A 19,819-nucleotide genomic window follows, 5' to 3' on the forward strand; every position below is an offset into this window, starting at 1 on the left:
CATTTTCTGTAGTGTGTGGATGAGATTTGTTAACATCTCATTTCCTTTGCTGCTACTGAAATATTCTGAGAATATTCCGCCCGCAAATTCGATGGAAAATCTGCAGCAATTCCACTACGTGTGAACAGAACTCTTATAGTTTAGTACAATCCACCATGGAAAACAGTATTATTAAGGTATTTAGTGACTTGAAATCATACAAAGTCTCCATGACAACACTGCATCTGGCAAAAATCAGACTGGGACATATTTTTGGCAGATTTTCTCAGTAGTGCAGTCTCAGCCTTTGGGCCTAAGCAAATAGAAGTGAGAAATAACAAAAAAAACAAAACAACTTTGTTCCCACATTTGTAAGATACACCGAAGGACTTTTTTTTACATTTCTTCTGGTAGTTCTCCTTTAATTTCTGTAATAAAATTTTGGTGGTTTACCCTTACCTATCCTCTTCAAAGGATTTCTTGGGATGGGGTTGTTTTCAGTAGACGTCCATACCTGCTGCTCTATAACATAAGCATGTTCGTTTTCCAAGTCTGTTGCAGATGTAAAGGCTGTGGAAACTTTTTTGCACTGAATTTGTTTTGGTTTTTTTTGTGTTCATTTGCATTGTAAATGCAAAATGAGGCAACTTTCTAAATGGTTTTTATTCTAAATTTACTACCATTTTGTTGCTGTAGAGTTTGTGGAACTCATGTGTGTGTGTATATATATATATATATATATATATATATACAGTAGCTGACACTGGAGTTGCTTCTGACAGCAGGCTGCTCCTGGCTACACTTTGCTCAGGACTAATGTCATCTGCTCTCTCTCCGCCTTCCTTCTCTCAGTGTTAGAGATACCAGCAGGGCATGGTGCATAAACTAGAGAGGAGAGAACCAATGGCAGAACCTGCAAGGGGAGGGGGTGGAAAGATCACACTGGATTTAGATAGGGAGGAAAGCACATATGACAGAATCTATGTCTGTTGGCCCAGGAGTGAGGATATCACACATGGGCTATAATAGGAGGGAAAATCAGTACAAGGATGAAGCTGTGCTTGTATATGAGCGCTAGTGAAGGCCGCAGCATCGAGAACAAACAGGACTCATTCATCATGTATTACTGAGAGGGACATGCCTACATGAGCAAAGTCTGAAACTAAGAGCAGGTTGCAAAATGTATATCAGGAGGTCTGAAAATGAATGAAGTAATATAAATTTCCGCCTGAAACTTAGGGCAACTTTTTGACTTCAGGTAACCACTAACATACGTAAAAATATTTTTTTCCACGTTAAAGTTGTTCATAGCTTTTAAGCTGCCCATACACTTTAGATAGCTGTTGGCCGGCAACTAATCCTTCCAGCTCCCCCATATAGAGTCACGCTCAGCTGGGCCGGACCTGCATGTGTTTTCAATGGGGAGAGGGGAATAAGCCACTGCCAGACTTTTCTGGTAGCGGCTTATCTCCTGCAGAAACAAAGGATCGGGCATGTTGGATTTCAACATGCCCGATCTTTCTTTGGCAGATGTTTGGACAAACCCGTTTTTCACTATCCGATCCCATCAAAATCGTCAGGATTAGCTACTTTCATCTAACTTTACCTATAGTTCCCCTTTCCTTTGCTGCTTTATACCATATAGTATTGCTACAATACTTCGGAAACCCTTTAAGCCTGTGGTTGGCAAAATGTTACAGTTCTATGAAAATGATTTATTTTGTGAATATTCTATTAGAAGAAAAGATTATTGGAGCTAATTAATCCGTTTTCCTTAAACATGTGTAACTACAGGTTTACAGATAAAACGCAGGAATGATACTTAATAACCCTTGTCCCATCACACTTCATCTCCTATTGAGCTGGAATTGTTCTCTGTTGGATGCCAGCTGCGTATGTTAATTATCGCATGCTAGTACAAATGACTTGTGCTTCAGCTGAGCAACTGGCTTAATTCTATGCTTTAGTGACTTCCAACCCGAAGCGGCAAAACAAGAATATAAATCAGAATGTCTTATCACACAAGCCAAATGGTTCCTTTTTTTTAACAACCTTTGTTTGAGGACCAATATCCATACCACACACTGGGAATAGAAGTGGAATGGTTTAGCCCAAGGCACCTACAGAATAGATATGATGTCTGCTTGATACACTCCAATCCGTCTATGGATTTTTTATAAAAAGAGGTATGAGCTGAAGAAAACCATTGATGTAAAACAAAGTGTTGTGATTTGACAGATACAAGGCATTTAGCATATTTAGGCTTGGTGCTGTCCTGTGAAAATGTCTGTTCGGCAAATGGCATTCAGGTATGGTGATATGTGGTGGCTCACTTACTAAAGATATGGATAGAGCTGTCAGGAGTGGGTAATGGGGTTATAGTAGCATATTGGCGCTATAAGACCCAATGTAGAATTGATGATTGATTCAAGTAAATGGTGCTGAGTTACACTACCAGGCAGAGCCGTGCATAAGGATGGAGCCGCTGCCAGGATAAAAAAGGGGCTGCTGCACTCTAGAGTGCTGCAGCTCTTTTTATACTGCTGCTGAGCAAAGGTCCTTAGGTCGGACCCCTACTGATCACGTATTGATGGCTTTTCTTAGGCCTCATGAACAGGGCCGTGCCGGGTAATCACGGGCCATGATTGTGGGCACGGCTGGCCGGGGACAGCCGCCCTCATTCTCGGCCCGTGCTCCCATACAAAGTATGGGAGCACGGTCCGTAAAATGCAAAAGATAGGACATGTAAATTAATGGGAAGGTGTCCGTGGACTATAGAAGTGAATGGGTCCGTAATTGCGGTCCGCAATTACGGACTATTTTTACGGTCGTGTGCATGGGGCCTTAATCATAGGCCGTAAATGTTTTTCCTGGAAAACCCCTTCCTTTATGAAACAATTTCTCACTGCCTGCATCCACCACTAGTAGGAGCTTACTATGTACAGATTTATCCAGCTCGGTAAGATTCCTATGCAGTAGTAGTTATAATGTAACTCCATACATATACAGGACAGCACTGGGGTCCTGGATTTGCATCTGACCAAGGACAACATTTGCATTAAGTTTGTATGTCCTCCCCATGTTTGTGTAGGTTTCCTCGGGATTCTCCGGTTACCTCCTACGCCAAAAATATATTGGTAGATAAATTAGCTTCCTATGAAATTGTCTCTATTACGTGTCTGAGTTAGTGAATTTAGATTGTGATCCCCATTTAGGGACGGGGCCTTATGTGAACGATGATGATCTATGTACAGCGCTGCGGAATATTGTGGCGCAATATAAGTGCGTGGAAAAAAATACAAGTTACAGGGAGCTCTACTTCAGAAAAACAGAGTACCAACGCCTTTACAAATATATTATAAAATTAATCAACACAGAATTTTGGACCTAAAAGACAAAATTGCATCAAATTTTTTTTTACAAATCTTAAAACCCAAATGACTGTCGGGGAAGTGCCATGGGCCCCTGCATTCTGACAGTTCATGTGTGACCCAATTTGAAGACCCTACAGGTGATATTTTCTATTTTATCTCAATGCTTTGGTTGCCGAGAGCTGAACTGGGGTTGTTCTCTGTCCGTAATGGAGGATTGTGGATGTAGTTTATTATCTGCATGGACGCAGCGTAAATAAACTTTCAAATTCTGCTACCTCCTATGAGATCCGCATCAGCAGCCATGTTATAGTGCTATTTGTAATATAATTTGCGTTTTATGTGCTCGGTTATATAAACCCTTTTAATAAGACCGCTGTTTTAAGTTTTTTTTTATGTTTTTCAGACAGACCTTCGAACCATTGGAAAGAAATTTCTCCCGAGCGACATCAATGGAGGAAAAGTAGAGAAGGTAGCAAACAGTCCAGCCTTTTCTCTATTCCTGTTTTTTATAAATAAATTATATATATATATATGTGCTTCTTGTGATGGCTGCGTCTTACATCCGGGGACACTGAATCTTGTTCTTTTCTTTCCCTTATAAAATGGAGACAATTGGTTTCGGTCATTTCTCCAGGGAGTTTTATAATATGAATTGTGTTACGATTTTGTGCCTCTGCTTTTGACCTCTTGTGTGTCGTAAGTGCAGTAGCTTTCACTTGGACTGATTATGTTCCCCGCACATCTCTTGTCTTCGTACATATCTGATGGAGGACACACCAGTGTTTTATTCATGTTTCTGAGAGGATTTAGTTTGTGAAGTAAATCAGAGCTGACTGGTGGTGAGCGGTTTCGCTGTGTGCTGTGATATACCAGCTGTTTCTATTTGTTTTTTCAGCTGGGGCTGCAGGGTATGACTGGATTCGTGACAAGTGTGTAACCTTCAATAATTAGGAGAGGGGCAGCGGAGGGTACACAAGCCGGCCGCATGCCCTATGTTTATGCAGTCTTTAAAATAAGTATTGTAATGTAACAGATGCGCCATTCATCAGCAGCACTGTGTGGGCACAGCAAATCCAATGCTTAAAAGCTTAATCTCCATTTTCTTATTCTATTTTCTGCGGATTAGGAGCACCAACCAGTTTTGGAATTTTAAAGGGCACAACGGCACCTTTTCAGTCGAATTTCTTTATTCTAACTGATTTGCTTAATTAGAACTAACAGATTTGTTATGACCGCAGTGATCGGTATGGTAAAATTATTTTTCTGACACATACGTGTTTAATATAGTGAAGAAAGATGCAAAATAAAAATGTACGACTCTTTTATATGATCGTCTTTTTACAGCTCTTCATATTCTTCGAGGTACTGGAATGTTTAAATATGTGGAAGTAGGCAAAGCCCATTTCTTGTTGTTGCTTCCTCTTAACAGAATTTGTCCAGGATTCATTCAGATTCACAAAAATGACCGCTCTGGAGAGTGTGCACATACAATAGTTTGATGTACGTTCACATCCATTTTATATTTCTGGAGCCTTTATTTATAGGTTCATTTTTTCACTTAACACACATTAACCAATCAGATGATGCCAAGTATACAAATGCATACATTCAAAATTACTTCTATATAAGGTAATGACTTTCTTCCTAGAATCCTTTCAAACACATCTGGTATTCATGTGGAATGCCAGATGACGTCCTCTATACCTTACCCAAGTGATAGGGAATATGTTGGTTTTAAGAGAAGATTAAAACCTATCTAATACATATCGCAAACAATATAATGCAGTTATTTTGATATTTATACAATTTATACGAAGTACTCTAACAGTTAACCTCTTTTTGCCAAAATACTGCATCCAACTATTCTATCCCTATGGGACCCGATACTCCCTAAAGGTGAAAACTCGGATCCTCCTATCCCTTTAGATTGGGGATTCTACTTAATTATTCCTGTATTACAGCTGAAACTGTGGTATATCACAGATTACACAGGTAGCCTTATAAACAGTGGGATCATCAAACTTGCCTTGAGAGCCTTTCCCACAGATCATTTACCTAAGAGTGGGGCTTTCCTGGCCACACAAATCTATCCCTAATCCGTATCGGATTCCTTTCTAACACCACCACAATGGACACATATGTCAACTTGGGATGGGTTCCATCCATCAAAGTAGACTCATATCCATCCATTATCCTTGAAAAATCGACGCATGGGAACTGTTACTAGGAGCAAGGATGTACAAGTTATTTTATGTCCCAATGTTTCTCCTTTTTCTACACATAGAACTTCAATCTGCGTTTTTTTTTAAACCATTACAACACTTCATATCAGCATAAAAATTAGTTTGACAATCAGACAAATAAGTATCCCTGCAATAAATACCTGCAAAGCCACATGTAATATTCCATAAAACCAATCACCTATTTCCTTAAACCAGTTAGGCCTCGTGCACACTTCCATCACCGTTTTCACGGCCGTTTTTGACGGATCCGTGTGCCCGTTTTAGCGGTTGTGTGTACTCCCGTGTGCACTCCGTGTTTCCGTTTCTGAGCGCCGAGCATGGTACTGTCCAGCGCTAGTCACTGTACAGGGTGCTGAAAGAGTTAATGGGCTGCACTGATCGGCGGTAACTCTTTCAGCACCCTGTACAGTGAATAGCACTGAAGAACCATGCTCTTTCAGCACCCTGGACCGTACCATGCTCGGTGCTCGGAAAATATAATTTTAATGAAATAAAAAAATCAGTTCATACTTACTTTCCTCGTGTCTGGCCTCCAGGGATGACGTTTCATCCCATGTCACCGCTGCAGCCAATCACAGGCTGTAGTGGCGGTCACGCAAGTCTGGATGACGTCAGAATGCCGTCCTCCAGGGATGACGCTTCATCCCACGTGACCGCCTCTGCAGCTAATCACAGGCTGCAGCGGCCTCTGCAGCCAATCACAGGCTGCCGCGTCATACAGGAAGGTCGGGACTGGAGGAAGAAGAGGGACTCGTCACCAAGACAACGACCGGGTACGTATGAACTGCTTTTTATTTTATTTTTATTCAGCAGCCTCTTTTCTCTATCAGTGATTGATAGAGACAAGTGGCTGCCGTTTAGTGTAATTTATCTGTAACGTACTTCTGACCGCCCGGCCGTCGCTAGGCAACGGCTCCGTCACTCACGGACGGCACACGGATGCCTTCCGTGTGCCTTCAGTTTTTTTGACGGCCCCATTGACTTGCATGGGCCTCACGGTCACGGAATCTCGGACCAAAGTAGGACATGCTCTACTTTTGATCGGAACGGAGCAGCGGGACCGTCAAAAAAACTGAAATGTGCATGGCCCCATTGAAATGAATGGGTCAGGGTGCTAGCCGTCAGAAAAACGGCTAGCACCCTGAAGAAAAAGACTGAAGTGGGCATGAGGCCTTAGCAAGGTCTAGCCAACTAAGCAAATCTGGCGAGTTGAAATTACAGTCATCCTGAGAGTTATTCACTTTCCTTTACCTTATCCTGCTCGATATCACATTTGACTTGCAACAGGCCAGAGGGTTCTATATAATGGCAGGAGGCAGGACCTACTATCTGACACGTACCGCCTTGGGGTGCTGTGAGATAGTCCAGGACTATGGCATACTGATTAGTTACTAAGATAAGCTGACTGGTAAGTGTGCTAGTTATATTAATAGCATCATAGACATATTCTGTAATATTGTCAAATAAATCGGCAAGCTTTTCAATATGTTGTGCGTTTCTTATACATAGCCCTATTAGTGTGAGTGATGGGCCTAAATGTTCTTGCCAGGGAACATGTACTAGGGATTTAGCCTTACTTGGGTTGTCTTCCCTATTAAACAACATATGATTTGGTATGTTACTATAAGGATAATCATGATCTTCCCATACCCATGTGGCTGGCTGGAGTCTTGCTAATGTACAGGTTCCTTCTTCTCCCATAGGTATCATTTATATGCATTATGGCCACACAATATATAGATATCATCTGGAAGCTTAAAGGCACCACTCATATGATGTACCATCAGATCTGCTAGTTCCACAAGTCTTAGGGAATTATGGAAAGGGCACCAGGGTTCACTAGTCTTGTTACTCATGGGGCTATGATCTCTTTCCTGAATGCATATGGAAGGGTCACTTTGATTATAATTATCCCCAAGATCCGGAATGGCTCCACTTTGGGTACAGGTGGCATTTTGTCCTTTTGTGAAATTTGATTCATAAAGCTGGATCACAAACATGCCGGCCCAAACAGTGATTTGAATATGGCATGTGACAGCCTAGATAATCTGAGGCCTTCTGAAAGCTAATTCTCATTTTACTACTAGTAGTATCTCCCAACTTAAAGGGAACCTGTCACCAGCATTTTACCTATTGAACTTATCTCTCCATGGCCGCTGCTATCAAACGTTCATTGCTGTTATCCCCTCTCCTAAACTCCTCCTCTGACTGTAAATCACGGTCTGCAAACATTTTGCACTCTATCTTAATACTTAATACGTAAAACAATTTTTTTGCATCAATTATGATGTGTACGCTGTAAAAAAATAAAATAAAAACTGCTTTCTATCACTTATTGTGGGGCACGAGGTGTGATGAATTTAACCTCCATGTGCCTCACATTAATAGTAATTAACCCCATCATGTACCTCACACATTAACCCATTATGACTGAGGAACATGATGGGGTTAATTACTCTTAATGTGAGGCACGTGGAAGTTAAATTCATCATCACACCACGCGCCTCACATCAGAAAATGGAAGAACTTTTTTTTTTTTTTTTTATTACTGTTGGCAAAGTATCGAAATGGTATAGAAATCGCAATACTAAATGAAGTATCGGTATTGAAGTCCAAATTCTGGTATCGTGACATCCCTAGTAGGGGGTATGCAGAACTGAAGTGGACTGAGTGGCAGCTGTTGGTCCATGAGGGCAAGCTCTCCAACACTCATTAATACGTGGTGATTTGGCATTTCTGAATTCAGAACAAAAGAGGGCATTTACAGGATCACATCGACTATCTATGGGGCACTCCAACCCTTTGTAGATATCTGGATACAAACGGGATCCTTCCCTTATAATCTTTTCCATATTAATACTTGAGATAGGGTTAGGGTGGGAATATAACCTGTACCTGTCGTGGGGCAGTGGAAGTTCAGGTATCTGAGGTATGAATGGGGGGGGGGGGAGGGGTAATCATAATGGGGTAGATTTAGCTGTAGTGTATTTTTCTTCTGATTTCTGACCTTGGTTCTACTACAAAACTTTTCCCTTTACTTTTCATCACTTTCTCTGACACATCTAACCAAGTTATTACTCACTCTTCAAAATTCCAATCCCTCTCACTTTCTACACCTTTTCTTTGCTCCAACTCCTCCCTTATTCCTTCTGCTGTCCATCGTCTCTTCTTTGGTCTCACTATATCCATAGCCCCGTTATACTCCCCTGGCCATCAGAACCTGATTTGCTGTTTAGTGAGCCCATTTTCCCGACCTCCCCGATAGGGTTGCGATTCCTCATTCTTGAGGTCTAATCTTCAAAAGTTTCCCTATCTTGGCCCTTTATTACTATAAGGGTGGCTAGCTGTCTTTCTGGGGTCAATATTTCAAACACTGATATAATAACACCACAAGTAACAAGTAGTAGCAACACTGCAGCTACTATTCTCGCTATAACAGGAGTGAGTACCATTAATGCATAAATATATATATATCACAGTTTTGACTTCTGTATGGCACATATTATGTATTCACAAAAGCATACATCTATGCATTTATTGATTTACAAAGCACAATTTAAGATGGTAACCGAAACACAGTTATTTTCCTATTCTGTCTTCTGGCTGTCTGAGCCTCATATGGGTCACAGATTGGAACCGCAAAAGAATTGTTCAGAGTCAGTGAGCAGGTGCGGTTACCTGTCACTTCTCACAGAGTTCTACAGGTGCAGTCCCCTCCTGTTTCAATCACACACTTAGCCTACATATAACATGTAATAAAGACACAATCCTAGACAAATTCACTGAGACTCCCGGCTCCACACCAAACCGGGAAAGGGACTTACCCCACAGAGGCAGGGAGAGAGCTAGAAATAGTAAGGCAATGGCTTGCTTACCGCAGATTTTTGGTTCTCTCCCTTCCTCTAGAGGGGGGGGGGGGGTTCCACACTTGTTCTGGATCAGGCAGGTTATGGGGGTTCTCACTGGGGCCTCCAAATAATGTGGATTAGGCAAATCCCAATTCTTATTGTGTTGCTTCCTCTTAACAGAATTTGTCCAGGATTCATGCAGATCCACAGAAATGACCGATCGGGGGAGATTGCACATACAATAGTTTGATGTACAGAAATCTAAAATGGGTGTGAACAGAGCCTTTATTTATAGGTTCATGCTTTCACTTAATGCACATTAACCCCTTCCCGCAAATGGGCGTTACTGTACGTCCTTTTTATCGGCTCGTTCCCGCAAATGGGCGTACAGTAACGTCCTGAGGATGAAGCAGGCACAGGAGCTGTGTGCGCTTCATCCTCAGCGGGTGTCGGCTGTAATATACAGCTGACATCCCGCTGCAACGGCGGCGATCACTGTTATGTCCGATCGCCGCCATTTAACCCCTCAAATGCCGCTGTCAATAGCGACAGCGGCATTTAAGTGATTGATACAGAGGGAGGGGGCTCCCTCTGTACCCCGTTGGCCCCCCGTGAAAAATCGCGGGTTTCTGATGGTTGCAATGGCAACCAGGAAGCCTAGCAATGGCTTCCTGGTTGCCAGGTACGGGAGCATATTAGGCTCAACTGTCAGTTATAAAATGACAGTTATAATACACTGCACTACATCAGTACATACAGAAGTAGTGCAGTGTATTGTACAGGGGATCAGAAGATCAGATCTTCCAGTCCCCTAGTATGTGTAAAATAAAAAGTTAAAAAAAGGTTAAAAAAAGTTTTAGATAAATAAATAAAAGTTTTATGTAATAAAAACAACAATCATCTTGTGTCCCTGATCAAGTCCTTTATAATTAGAAAAAAATGGAAAAAAAGACAAAAACTAGACATAATAGGTATCGCCGCGTTCGTATCGGCGTGACCTATAAAAATATAATATTATTTATCCCGCACGGTGAACACCGTAAAAAAAATACCATAAAAAACAATGGCAGAATTTCCTTTTTTGGTCACGTTGTTTCCAATAAAATGGAATAAAAAGTGATCAAAAAGCCGCATGTACCCAAACTTGGTACCAATAAAAACTACAGTGTGTCACGCAAAAAACAAGCCCTCACAAAGCTCCGTCGACATAAAAATAAAAAAGTTATGGCTCTCAGGACATGGTGACACTAAAACATTTTATTTATAAAAAGGGTTTTTATTGTGTAAAAGTAGTAAAACATATAAAAACTGTATAAATTTGGTATTGCCATAATCGTATCAAACCGCAGAATAAAGCAAACATGTTGTTTATGCAGCACAGAGAACGCCGTTAAAAATTGATTAAAAAAAAAACAGCGAGAGAATTTCTTTTTTTTGGTCTCCAAAAAATTTTATAAAAACTGATCACATTATCACATTTACCCCAAAATGATACTAATAAAAACGACAGCTCATCACATGAAAATCAAGCACTCACAAAGCTCGTCAACGGAAAAATAAAAAGTTATGACTCTTGGAACGCAATAATGCAAAACGACGACCCAGACTAATTTATATGTGCAGCAGTTCTTCATCTAAAACCCCACGTCATCATTTGCAGCCCCCATTTGTAGACCCTGTAAATGCAGCGGAATCTATGAAATTTTGGGCTAGTGAAGTCAAAGATTAGACAATGCTGGAGTGCGGCTATTTTGTACAATACCACGGACACCCTTTAGAAGTGCGACTCCGACACCCAAAAATCCGGCCTGTGCATGAAGGATTGGTTGAAAGCGTACGTCACTATCCATGGATCATTCATTGTATTATTCATTCTCCCCATTATTACATCATCCTATTATGACCTGTTGCACTCCGCCCAGCTTATATATACCCTGATGTACTCCACCCAGCTTACATATACCCTGATGTACTCCGCACAGATTACATATACCCTGATGTACTCCACATAGCTTACATATACCCTGATGTACTCTGCACAGCTTACATATACCCTGATGTACTCCGCCCAGTTTACATATATCCTGATGTACTCCGCACAGCTTACATATACCCTGATGTACCCCTCACATATTGCATATACCCTGATGTACTCCGCCCAGCTTACATATACCCTAATGTACTCCTCACATATTACATATACCCTGTTGTACTCCGCCCAGTTTACATATACCCTGATGCACTCCGCCCAGCTTACATATACCCTGATACACTCCACCCAGCTAACATATACCCTGATGCACTCCGCCCAGTTTACATATTATAAGCTGAAACACCAGTAAAATACTAAACAAAACTACTACCAAGCAAAATCTGCGCTCCAAAAGCCAAATGGAGCTCCTTCTGGGCCTGGCAGTGTGCCCAAACAGCAGTTAATGACCACATATGGGGTATTACTGTACTCTGGAGAACCCCTTAACAATAATTTATGGGGTGTGTGTCTACGGTGGTACAAGCTGGGCACAACACATTGGGCACTGAAATAGCATATATGTGGAAAATGGCAATTTTAAATCTGCAACATCCACTGTGCACTAATTTCTACAAAACCTTTGGGGTTAAAATGCTCACTACACTTCTAGATGAATTCCTTGAGGGGTGTAGTTTCCCAAATGGGGTCACTTTTCGGGGGTTTTCACTGTACTGGTACCTCAGCGCAATGCAACATGGAGTAAAAAAGAAATTTTGTAAAATCTCCACTCCAAAAACGAAATTGCGCTTTTTCCCTTTAGACTCTTGCTGTATGTCCAAATAGCAGTTTACAACCACATATGGGGTACTTCCCTATTCAGGAGAAATTTTGTCACACATTTTGGGGTGTCTTTTCTCCTGTATTGCTTGTGTAAATGAAAAATTATGTGCTAAATCTATAGGTTATTGGAAAAAAAATAAATTTTCATTTTCACGGCCCAATTCTAATAAAATCTATAAAACACCTGAGGGCTCAAAATGCTCACTACACCTCTAATTTAATTCTTTGATAGGTATAGTCTCCAAAATGGGATCACATCTGGGGAATTTCTACTGTACTGGTACTTCAGGGGCTCTGCAAATGCGACATGGCCCCCGGAAACCAATTCAGCAAAATCTGAGCTGCAAAATCCAAATGGTGCTCCGTCCCCTCTGAGCCCTGCCGTGGGTCCAAACAGCAGTTTATTACCACATATGGGGTATTGCCGTAATCAGGAGAAATTGCTTTACAAATGTTGGGGTGCTTTTTCTCCTTTTTTCCTTATAAAAATTAGAAAATTCTATGTTTTTTTCAGAAAAAAAGTCTATTTTCATCTTCACAGACTAATTCTAATAAATTCAGCAAAAAACCTGTGGGGTCAAAATGCCAACTATACCACTAGAAAAATTCCTTGAGGGGCATAGTTTCCAAAATTGAGTCACTTTTGGGGGGTTTCCCCTGTTTAGGTCCCTCCAGGGCATTGCAAACACGACACAGCACCGAAAAATATTCCAGTAAAATCAGTGCTCCAAAATCCAAATGGCGCTCCTTCCCTTCTGAGCACTGCCGTGGGTCCAAGCAGCAGTTTATTACCACATGTGGGGTATTTCCGTAATCGGGAGAAGTAGCTTTACAAGTTTTGGGGTGCTTTTTCTCCTTTATTCCTTGCAAAAATTTGAAAATTCTAAGTTTTTCCACAATAAAAGTAGATTTTAATTTTCACAGACTAATTCGAATAAATTTAGCAGAAAATCTGTGGGGTCAAAATGCTAACTATACCCCTAGATAAATTCCCTGACGGGTGTAGTTTCAAAAATGGGGTCACTTTTGGGAGTTTCCACTGTTTTGGCACCACAAGACCTCTTCAAACCTGACATGGTGCCTAAAATATATTCTAAAAAATGGAGGCCCCAAAATCCTCTAGGTGCTCCTTTGCTTCTGAGGCCTGTGTTTCAGTCCATTAGCGCACTAGGGCCACATGCGGGACATTTCTAAAAACTGCAGAATCTGGGCAATAAATATTGAGTTGCATTTCTCAGGTAAAACCTTCTGTGTTACAGAAAAAAATTTATTACAAATTAATTTTGTAAAAAAAAATGAAATTTGTAAATTTCACCTCTACTTTCCTTCAATGCCTGTGAAACGCCTAAAGGGTTGAAACACTTTCTGAATGCTGTTTTAAATACTTTGAGGAGTGAAGTTTTCAAAATGGGGTGTTTTATGGGGGTTTCTAATATATAATAAGGCCCTCAAAACCACTTCAGAACTGAACTCGTCCCTGAAAAAAATAGCCTTTTGAAATGTTCTTAAAAATATGAGAAATTGCTTCTAAAGTTCTAAGTCTTGTAACGTCCTAGAAAAATAAAAGGATGTTCAAAAAATGATGCAAACAAAGTAGACATATGGGGGATGTTAATTAGCAACTATTTTGTGTGGTATTACTTATCTGTTTTACAAGCAGATACATTTAAAATTAGAAAAATCATAATTTCTTCAAATTTTCTCTAGATTTTGGTGTTTTTCACAAATAAGCAATAAATTTATCGACCAAATTTTTTCACTAACCTAAAGTACAATATGTCACGAGAAAACAATCTCATAATCGCTTGGATAGGTGAAAGCATTCCAGAGTTATTACCACATAAAGTGACACATGTCAGATTTGAAAAAATGGGTCTGGTCCTGAAGGCCAAAAATAGCTTGGTCTTGAAGGGGTTAACCAATCAGATGATGCCAAGTATACAAATGCATACATTCAAAATTACTTCTATATAAGGTAATGACTTTCTTCCTTGAATCCTTTCAAACACATCTGGTATTCATGTGGAATGCCAGATGACGTCCTCTATACCTTACCCAAGTGATAGGGAATATGTTGGTTTTAAGAGCAGATTAATCTAAATCTAATACATATCTCAAACAATATAATGCAGTTATTTTGATAATATTTATACGAATTACTCGAGCAAATATCTATAGTGTAAAGCTGGACTTCAGAAAATATGTTTATTTAGAGTCTTTCTCCATTGAGAGTTATGGAGGTTAAAATTTTAATAAAAGATATGATTTTTTTTCTCAAATCAAATTTCATATGCAGCAAGTTATTCACTGACATACAAGCCAAGGTGAACATATCAAGTTTATAAATTATTGCTAGAAGGGATTCATGGAGAGCCATGAACGTGCAAGGGGGGCTAAGTAGTACTGTCTCTCTTTTTAGATTTTCTTATGCGGTTTTGATAAAGACTTCCCTGTCTTTGCATTTTCTTAACGAATCTATAAAGCTCTAGAAACCTAAAGGATGTACCGTGTTGATATCAAATTCAGTGGAGGGGGGGGGGGGTCCCGTATGTCTTGACAGGTAGTATTTCGTTTTTCTTCTGTAGTTGAAATTGTTGTGCAAAAGCTTTGAGGTGCAAAAAGTTTTTACTTAAAAAAAAAAAAAAAAAAATTCCCAACATTGGTCTAAGGCCTTGTTCACATCTGCGCTTCGATTTCCGTTATTGTGTTGTGTCAGAGAAAAAGAGTAATAGCTGTCAGGAAAAGGAGCATTTGTCTGATAGCTATTTTATGTGTATGGCTGGCTTAGTTTTATACATACAGGATGAAAGAATCAAAACCAACTTATTAGTTCTCTTAAGGTGATATTATACGGCCCGACGTGGGCCGTATAAACGAGCGCTGATCAACGAGACCGCTCGTTTGCTCCTTTCAGAATGAGCTAGTATGGGGACGAGCGCTCATTACGCCGATCGCTCATTACACCGATCGCTCGTCCCCATACATTTTTGTCAAGGTGGTTGTGCTGTCGACAACAATAATAGTTTAGGCTCTTAAAACGATGCAATCAGCCGATGAACGAGCATTTGCCCTGTTTAAGACCCATTCACACGATGGTAATTTTGGTCCGCAATTACGGACCGTAATTGTGGATCAAAATATGGTTCCATTAATTTCTATGGCCCACGGACATCTTCCCGTATATTTACGGAAAAGTGTCAGGACATGTCCTATTTCTTACGGATGCTTTCTACGGTGCGATTTTTTTTTTTTGGATTGTACGGACCATCACCCATACTTTATAATGGGAGCACGGCACGCAGAAGCGGATGACTATCTGCGGCCAGCCCTGTCCGTAATCGCGGACCATCATTATGTGCACGGGTGTGTGCATGGGGCTTACACAGGGCAATTATCGTGACAGAGCGTTCTGTGGACGCTCGCTTGCTCGATAATTGGCCGATGTAAAAGGGCCTTTAGAGTTCTTGCCCTAAAGGGATTCTGAAAACAAGGTACAGTAAGGTTGTAATATGAACCTTATTCTATTGTGTACCATTATCTTGTGGATTAAAAAGATAAAATGTGTCTCAGCTCTAATTTTCCGTTGCTTAAAGAGAACCTTTCACCTCCCCATACATGTGCCGCTGAGTGCAGAATTTAATGGGGAGGGCTGCACAAACCCTGGGGCACTTTAAAAAAATAAATAAATTCTACCTCCCTCCGTTATTTAGATATTGGTGCCGTTATATTTGGCGCCCAATATTTAAATAACCCCCTGAACAGTCAACGGGGCGTGTACTGGCAAGGGGGCGTGTTACTATGGCTGTGACACTGTCAATCAGATCTGGAGAGTGCCACAGCAAAAGTGAGCAGAGAAAGTGCACGCTCTCTCTCTTCAGCTTTGAAGATCAGTCTTTTCACCCAAATTGGCAAGGGGCGTGTCACTGTTACGGACAGTATAAGAGCGGTGGAGAGGAGAGCGCGCTGTCATCTCTACAGCCCTTGTGAGAGATCAGTGTTGTATTGTCTGCCGAACTGGCATGGGGGCGTGTCTCTGCTACGGACAGCGTAAGAGCTCCCCAGCTTTTACACTGTCCGTAGCAGAGACACGCCCACTTGCCAGTTTGGGTGAAAAGACTGATCTTCAAAGCTGAAGAGAGAGAGCGTGCACTTTCTCTGCTCGCTCTGCTGTGGCACTGTCCAGATTTGATTGGACAGTGTCACAGCCATAGTAACACGCCCCCTTGCCAGTACGCGCCCCGTTGACTGTTCAAGTTGTTATTTAAATATCGGGCACCAAATATAACGGCACTGATATCTAAATAACGGAGGGAGGTAGAAAAAAAAATGTAAAGTGCCCCAGGGTTTCTGCAGCCCTCCCCATTACATGCTGCGCTCAGCTGCACATGTATGGGGAGGAGAAAGGTTCTATTTAAGTCCTACAGCAGCACAGAAGGGTAAATTGAATTTAGGCTTAGGACAAGCCCACCTAACGACTAAGCACATATAATGAACAACCAAACAGGAAGCATGCGGAATACTCACCAGATTCCAGCACAGCTCCGAAGTAGTTAATACTAATTTTTATTATATTGCACAGCTCTGTACAGCATCTGTTTTTGATGCTTCCAGTACATGCTGTGGGTGAACTTACCATGTAAAGGACTACAGTTCCCATGATTCCTCTCCCTTCTCACAGACATTAGCACTATTTACAGCTGCCTGCATGCCCCTCTATTACAAGGTGTAAGGTAGTGCTGTAAAACTCACTGTCTGCTAGTAAGTTACAGCTCTGCTGCCCAGAATGTAAAAGGTATTTGTATTTTTCAATGGCACCATTTTGGTGTACATATAATTTTGAAATTTTTTATTTTTCTAAATTTCTTCATTTTCCAATTTTTTTATTTATTTTTTTACAAATGTTTCGCCTTGCAGGACATATCAACAATCTTTTGACAAATACACCCTTAATACCAACCCCCCCCCCCCCCCATTCGCCTCAGGTCGGGGGATAGAAGAAAACTTCAATAAGCACCTTTTGAAAAAGAAGTCCTCACTAGAACCCCCACATTCGCATAGGTCATAAGCTCAGTCCCTGTATCTCTTACATATAATTTATTGATTAGCTTTTATTAGGTTTTTTTTCTTGGAAGGGGGGGGGGGAGAAAAAAATAGCAATTGTGCAATCTTTTCAAATTTTGTATTTATTTTTTCCTCCCAGCTTTTTACAATATAATAAAAATAACAGGTTAACATAATCTATGGGTCAGTGTGAATACGGCGATACAGAATGTTTGCATAGTTGTCTTTCTCTGCTTTAGTACTTTTGTACAATAAAAACATGTTTTTATATACAACATTTCTGTGTCGCCACATTCCCACAGCCAGAACACCTTTTTTTTTTCTGTATTGAAGCCGTTTGAGGGCTTGTTTTTTGCGGAATGTATTGTAGTTTAGTATCAATATCATTTTGGAGCAGATATAATTTATTGAATTATTTTTAGAAAACTTGGAAAAAAGGCAAATCTGTAAAAAGTTACCTTTATTCTATGGGTCCTTATAAAAGGCACCTCCACAATTGTAAGTATCTCTTTCGTTTACTATTTTCTTTGTGAAAAAAAGGAATTTATTTTTGGAAGGACTTTTTTTTAGTTCATTAAACTTTTTTTCCCACTTTTTTTATTCCATTATGTGTCTTAAAGCTACGATCATTTCAACGCATACATAATGCTTTGGAATACAATATGTTACACTGGCAGTCAATATATTAGGGCATGCTTTTGTTAGGCCTCCGATTGCCATGGTAACCGATCGTCATCCCATGAATATGTCGCGGGGTGCCGATCGGCAGTCAGAAGGAGCCCCTCCCTATGACATTCTTTTTAAATTCTACAGTTGCTACTGACTGCGGCATCTAAGCTGTTAGACGATCAGGATCAAAGCTTTCTGTGATCCCACCCTTTAGATCAGGATCCCGACTGTCAATCACAGCCAGGCTCCTGATGTTGATCGCACAGGCACAGCTTTGCGTGTGCGCTCAACATGACATACATGTATGTCATGTAGCCTTTGTTAGGCAATCCAATGACGTACCGGTACGTCATGGTGTGGTGCCTTAAAGGGGTATTAATATAAAGTGGCGCCCTCCGCAATCAGACCATTATCAACTATCCTGTCCATTCTGGGACAACCCCTTTAAGAGGTTGAGCTCTAGTGAGAAAAGTTTTTGATGGGGAATATAATATAGCAGTTAGGCATTTTGACTGCTACAATTTTTCCAAAGATTAAGATTTGGGGGAATTATTTTGTACTACAGATGTGAGTGTAAGGCCAAGTTCACGCACAGCAGAAAATTTCCACTGCAGCAGATTTGCTACAAAATCTGCATGTGCTACATGCTGGTTTTGCCATGGATTTGTGAAATCCATGGTAAAAACCCGGAAGAAACACACGTAACGGGCATGCTATGGAATTGAAAATGTTTTTTTGTAAACCGCCATCTACTTGCATTATATTGTACTTTACTTTGAATTAAAATATGGTACTGGAGAAACAAAGTTCACCAGTCAAGATATACAACACAATATTGTCTTCACATGTTTGCAAAGTACCTGGAGCGTGTCTGAGGTGAAGCTAGAGCAGGTAGTTGTTTTCCATGGCTGCGCTTACTTAAAATATCTATGGTTTGTGCTGTCACTTTGAAACCACATTCTGCTATGTAGATGGCAGATTATAAACCCTCAAACTCTGAGATTTCTTGCTTGTTTTTTTTATTGTAACACTTAAATGAATGCTAGCTTTTCAAATAACTAATGTTAATCTGATAGTATACCTGATATAGATCAACTTTGAAATGTTCTTAATGTTATAATTTTGTTGATTTATCCATGCAAATTCTGTGTAAAGTTACTGCCACTAGGTGCCTTCCTTCCTGTAATCTGCTGTCCACCCCCAAGTGTCATCCAAATTCTGTCTCCGGTTACAGAGCAGAGGAGACAGGCTGCAGGAAGTGTGTGTGTGTGTGTGTGTGTGTGTGTGTGTGTGTTTGTGTGTTTCTCTTTTGAGACTGCCAATAGAAGTTGAGGGGGAGCAGGGAGGGAAAGATACGCTGGCTATAGAAGTTTATGGAGCAGGGAGGGTGAGAAGGACGAGGGAGCACGGAGAGAAAGACTCAGCCCATAGAAGTTTATGGAAAGTGGAGGGGGAGCAGAGAGGAGACAAATATCAGACATGATAGTAGTTAGGCTCCACCTAATGGTTCAGAGAAACCGGAGCATGAAAGATTGAGTCTGCCGAGGGGAAAAACAAAAAAAATAAATAAAAAAAAAAAAAATGTAGAGCACAAGTCCTATACTGGGCAGAAATAGTGTTATTACACACACACACACACACACACACACACACACACACACACACACACACACACACACACACACACACACACCAATTTCCCTGGAAATGTGTTTACCTACCCCCAGCTAGCATGCAGAAAAAACGATCCAAATTTCCACTGGTGTGTATATCTCGCTCAGGGGCGTAACTAGGAAAGACTGGGCCCCATAGCAAACTTTTGACTGGGGCCCC

General features: G+C 40.8%; 1 protein-coding gene across 1 annotated transcript in view; it reads left to right on the plus strand.

The window, feature by feature from the left end:
* Window positions 1-19,819, plus strand: part of TDRD3 (tudor domain containing 3) — a 274,537-nt gene that overhangs the window by 82,856 nt on the left and 171,862 nt on the right. Inside the window, exon 3 of the mRNA XM_075852311.1 lies at window positions 3,757-3,822. Coding sequence (XP_075708426.1) covers window positions 3,757-3,822 — 66 coding nt within the window. The remainder of the gene's footprint in view (window positions 1-3,756; window positions 3,823-19,819) is intronic.

The sequence above is a fragment of the Rhinoderma darwinii genome, chromosome 2 (assembly GCF_050947455.1).
Source record: "Rhinoderma darwinii isolate aRhiDar2 chromosome 2, aRhiDar2.hap1, whole genome shotgun sequence".
NCBI classification, from domain to species: domain Eukaryota; kingdom Metazoa; phylum Chordata; class Amphibia; order Anura; family Rhinodermatidae; genus Rhinoderma; species Rhinoderma darwinii.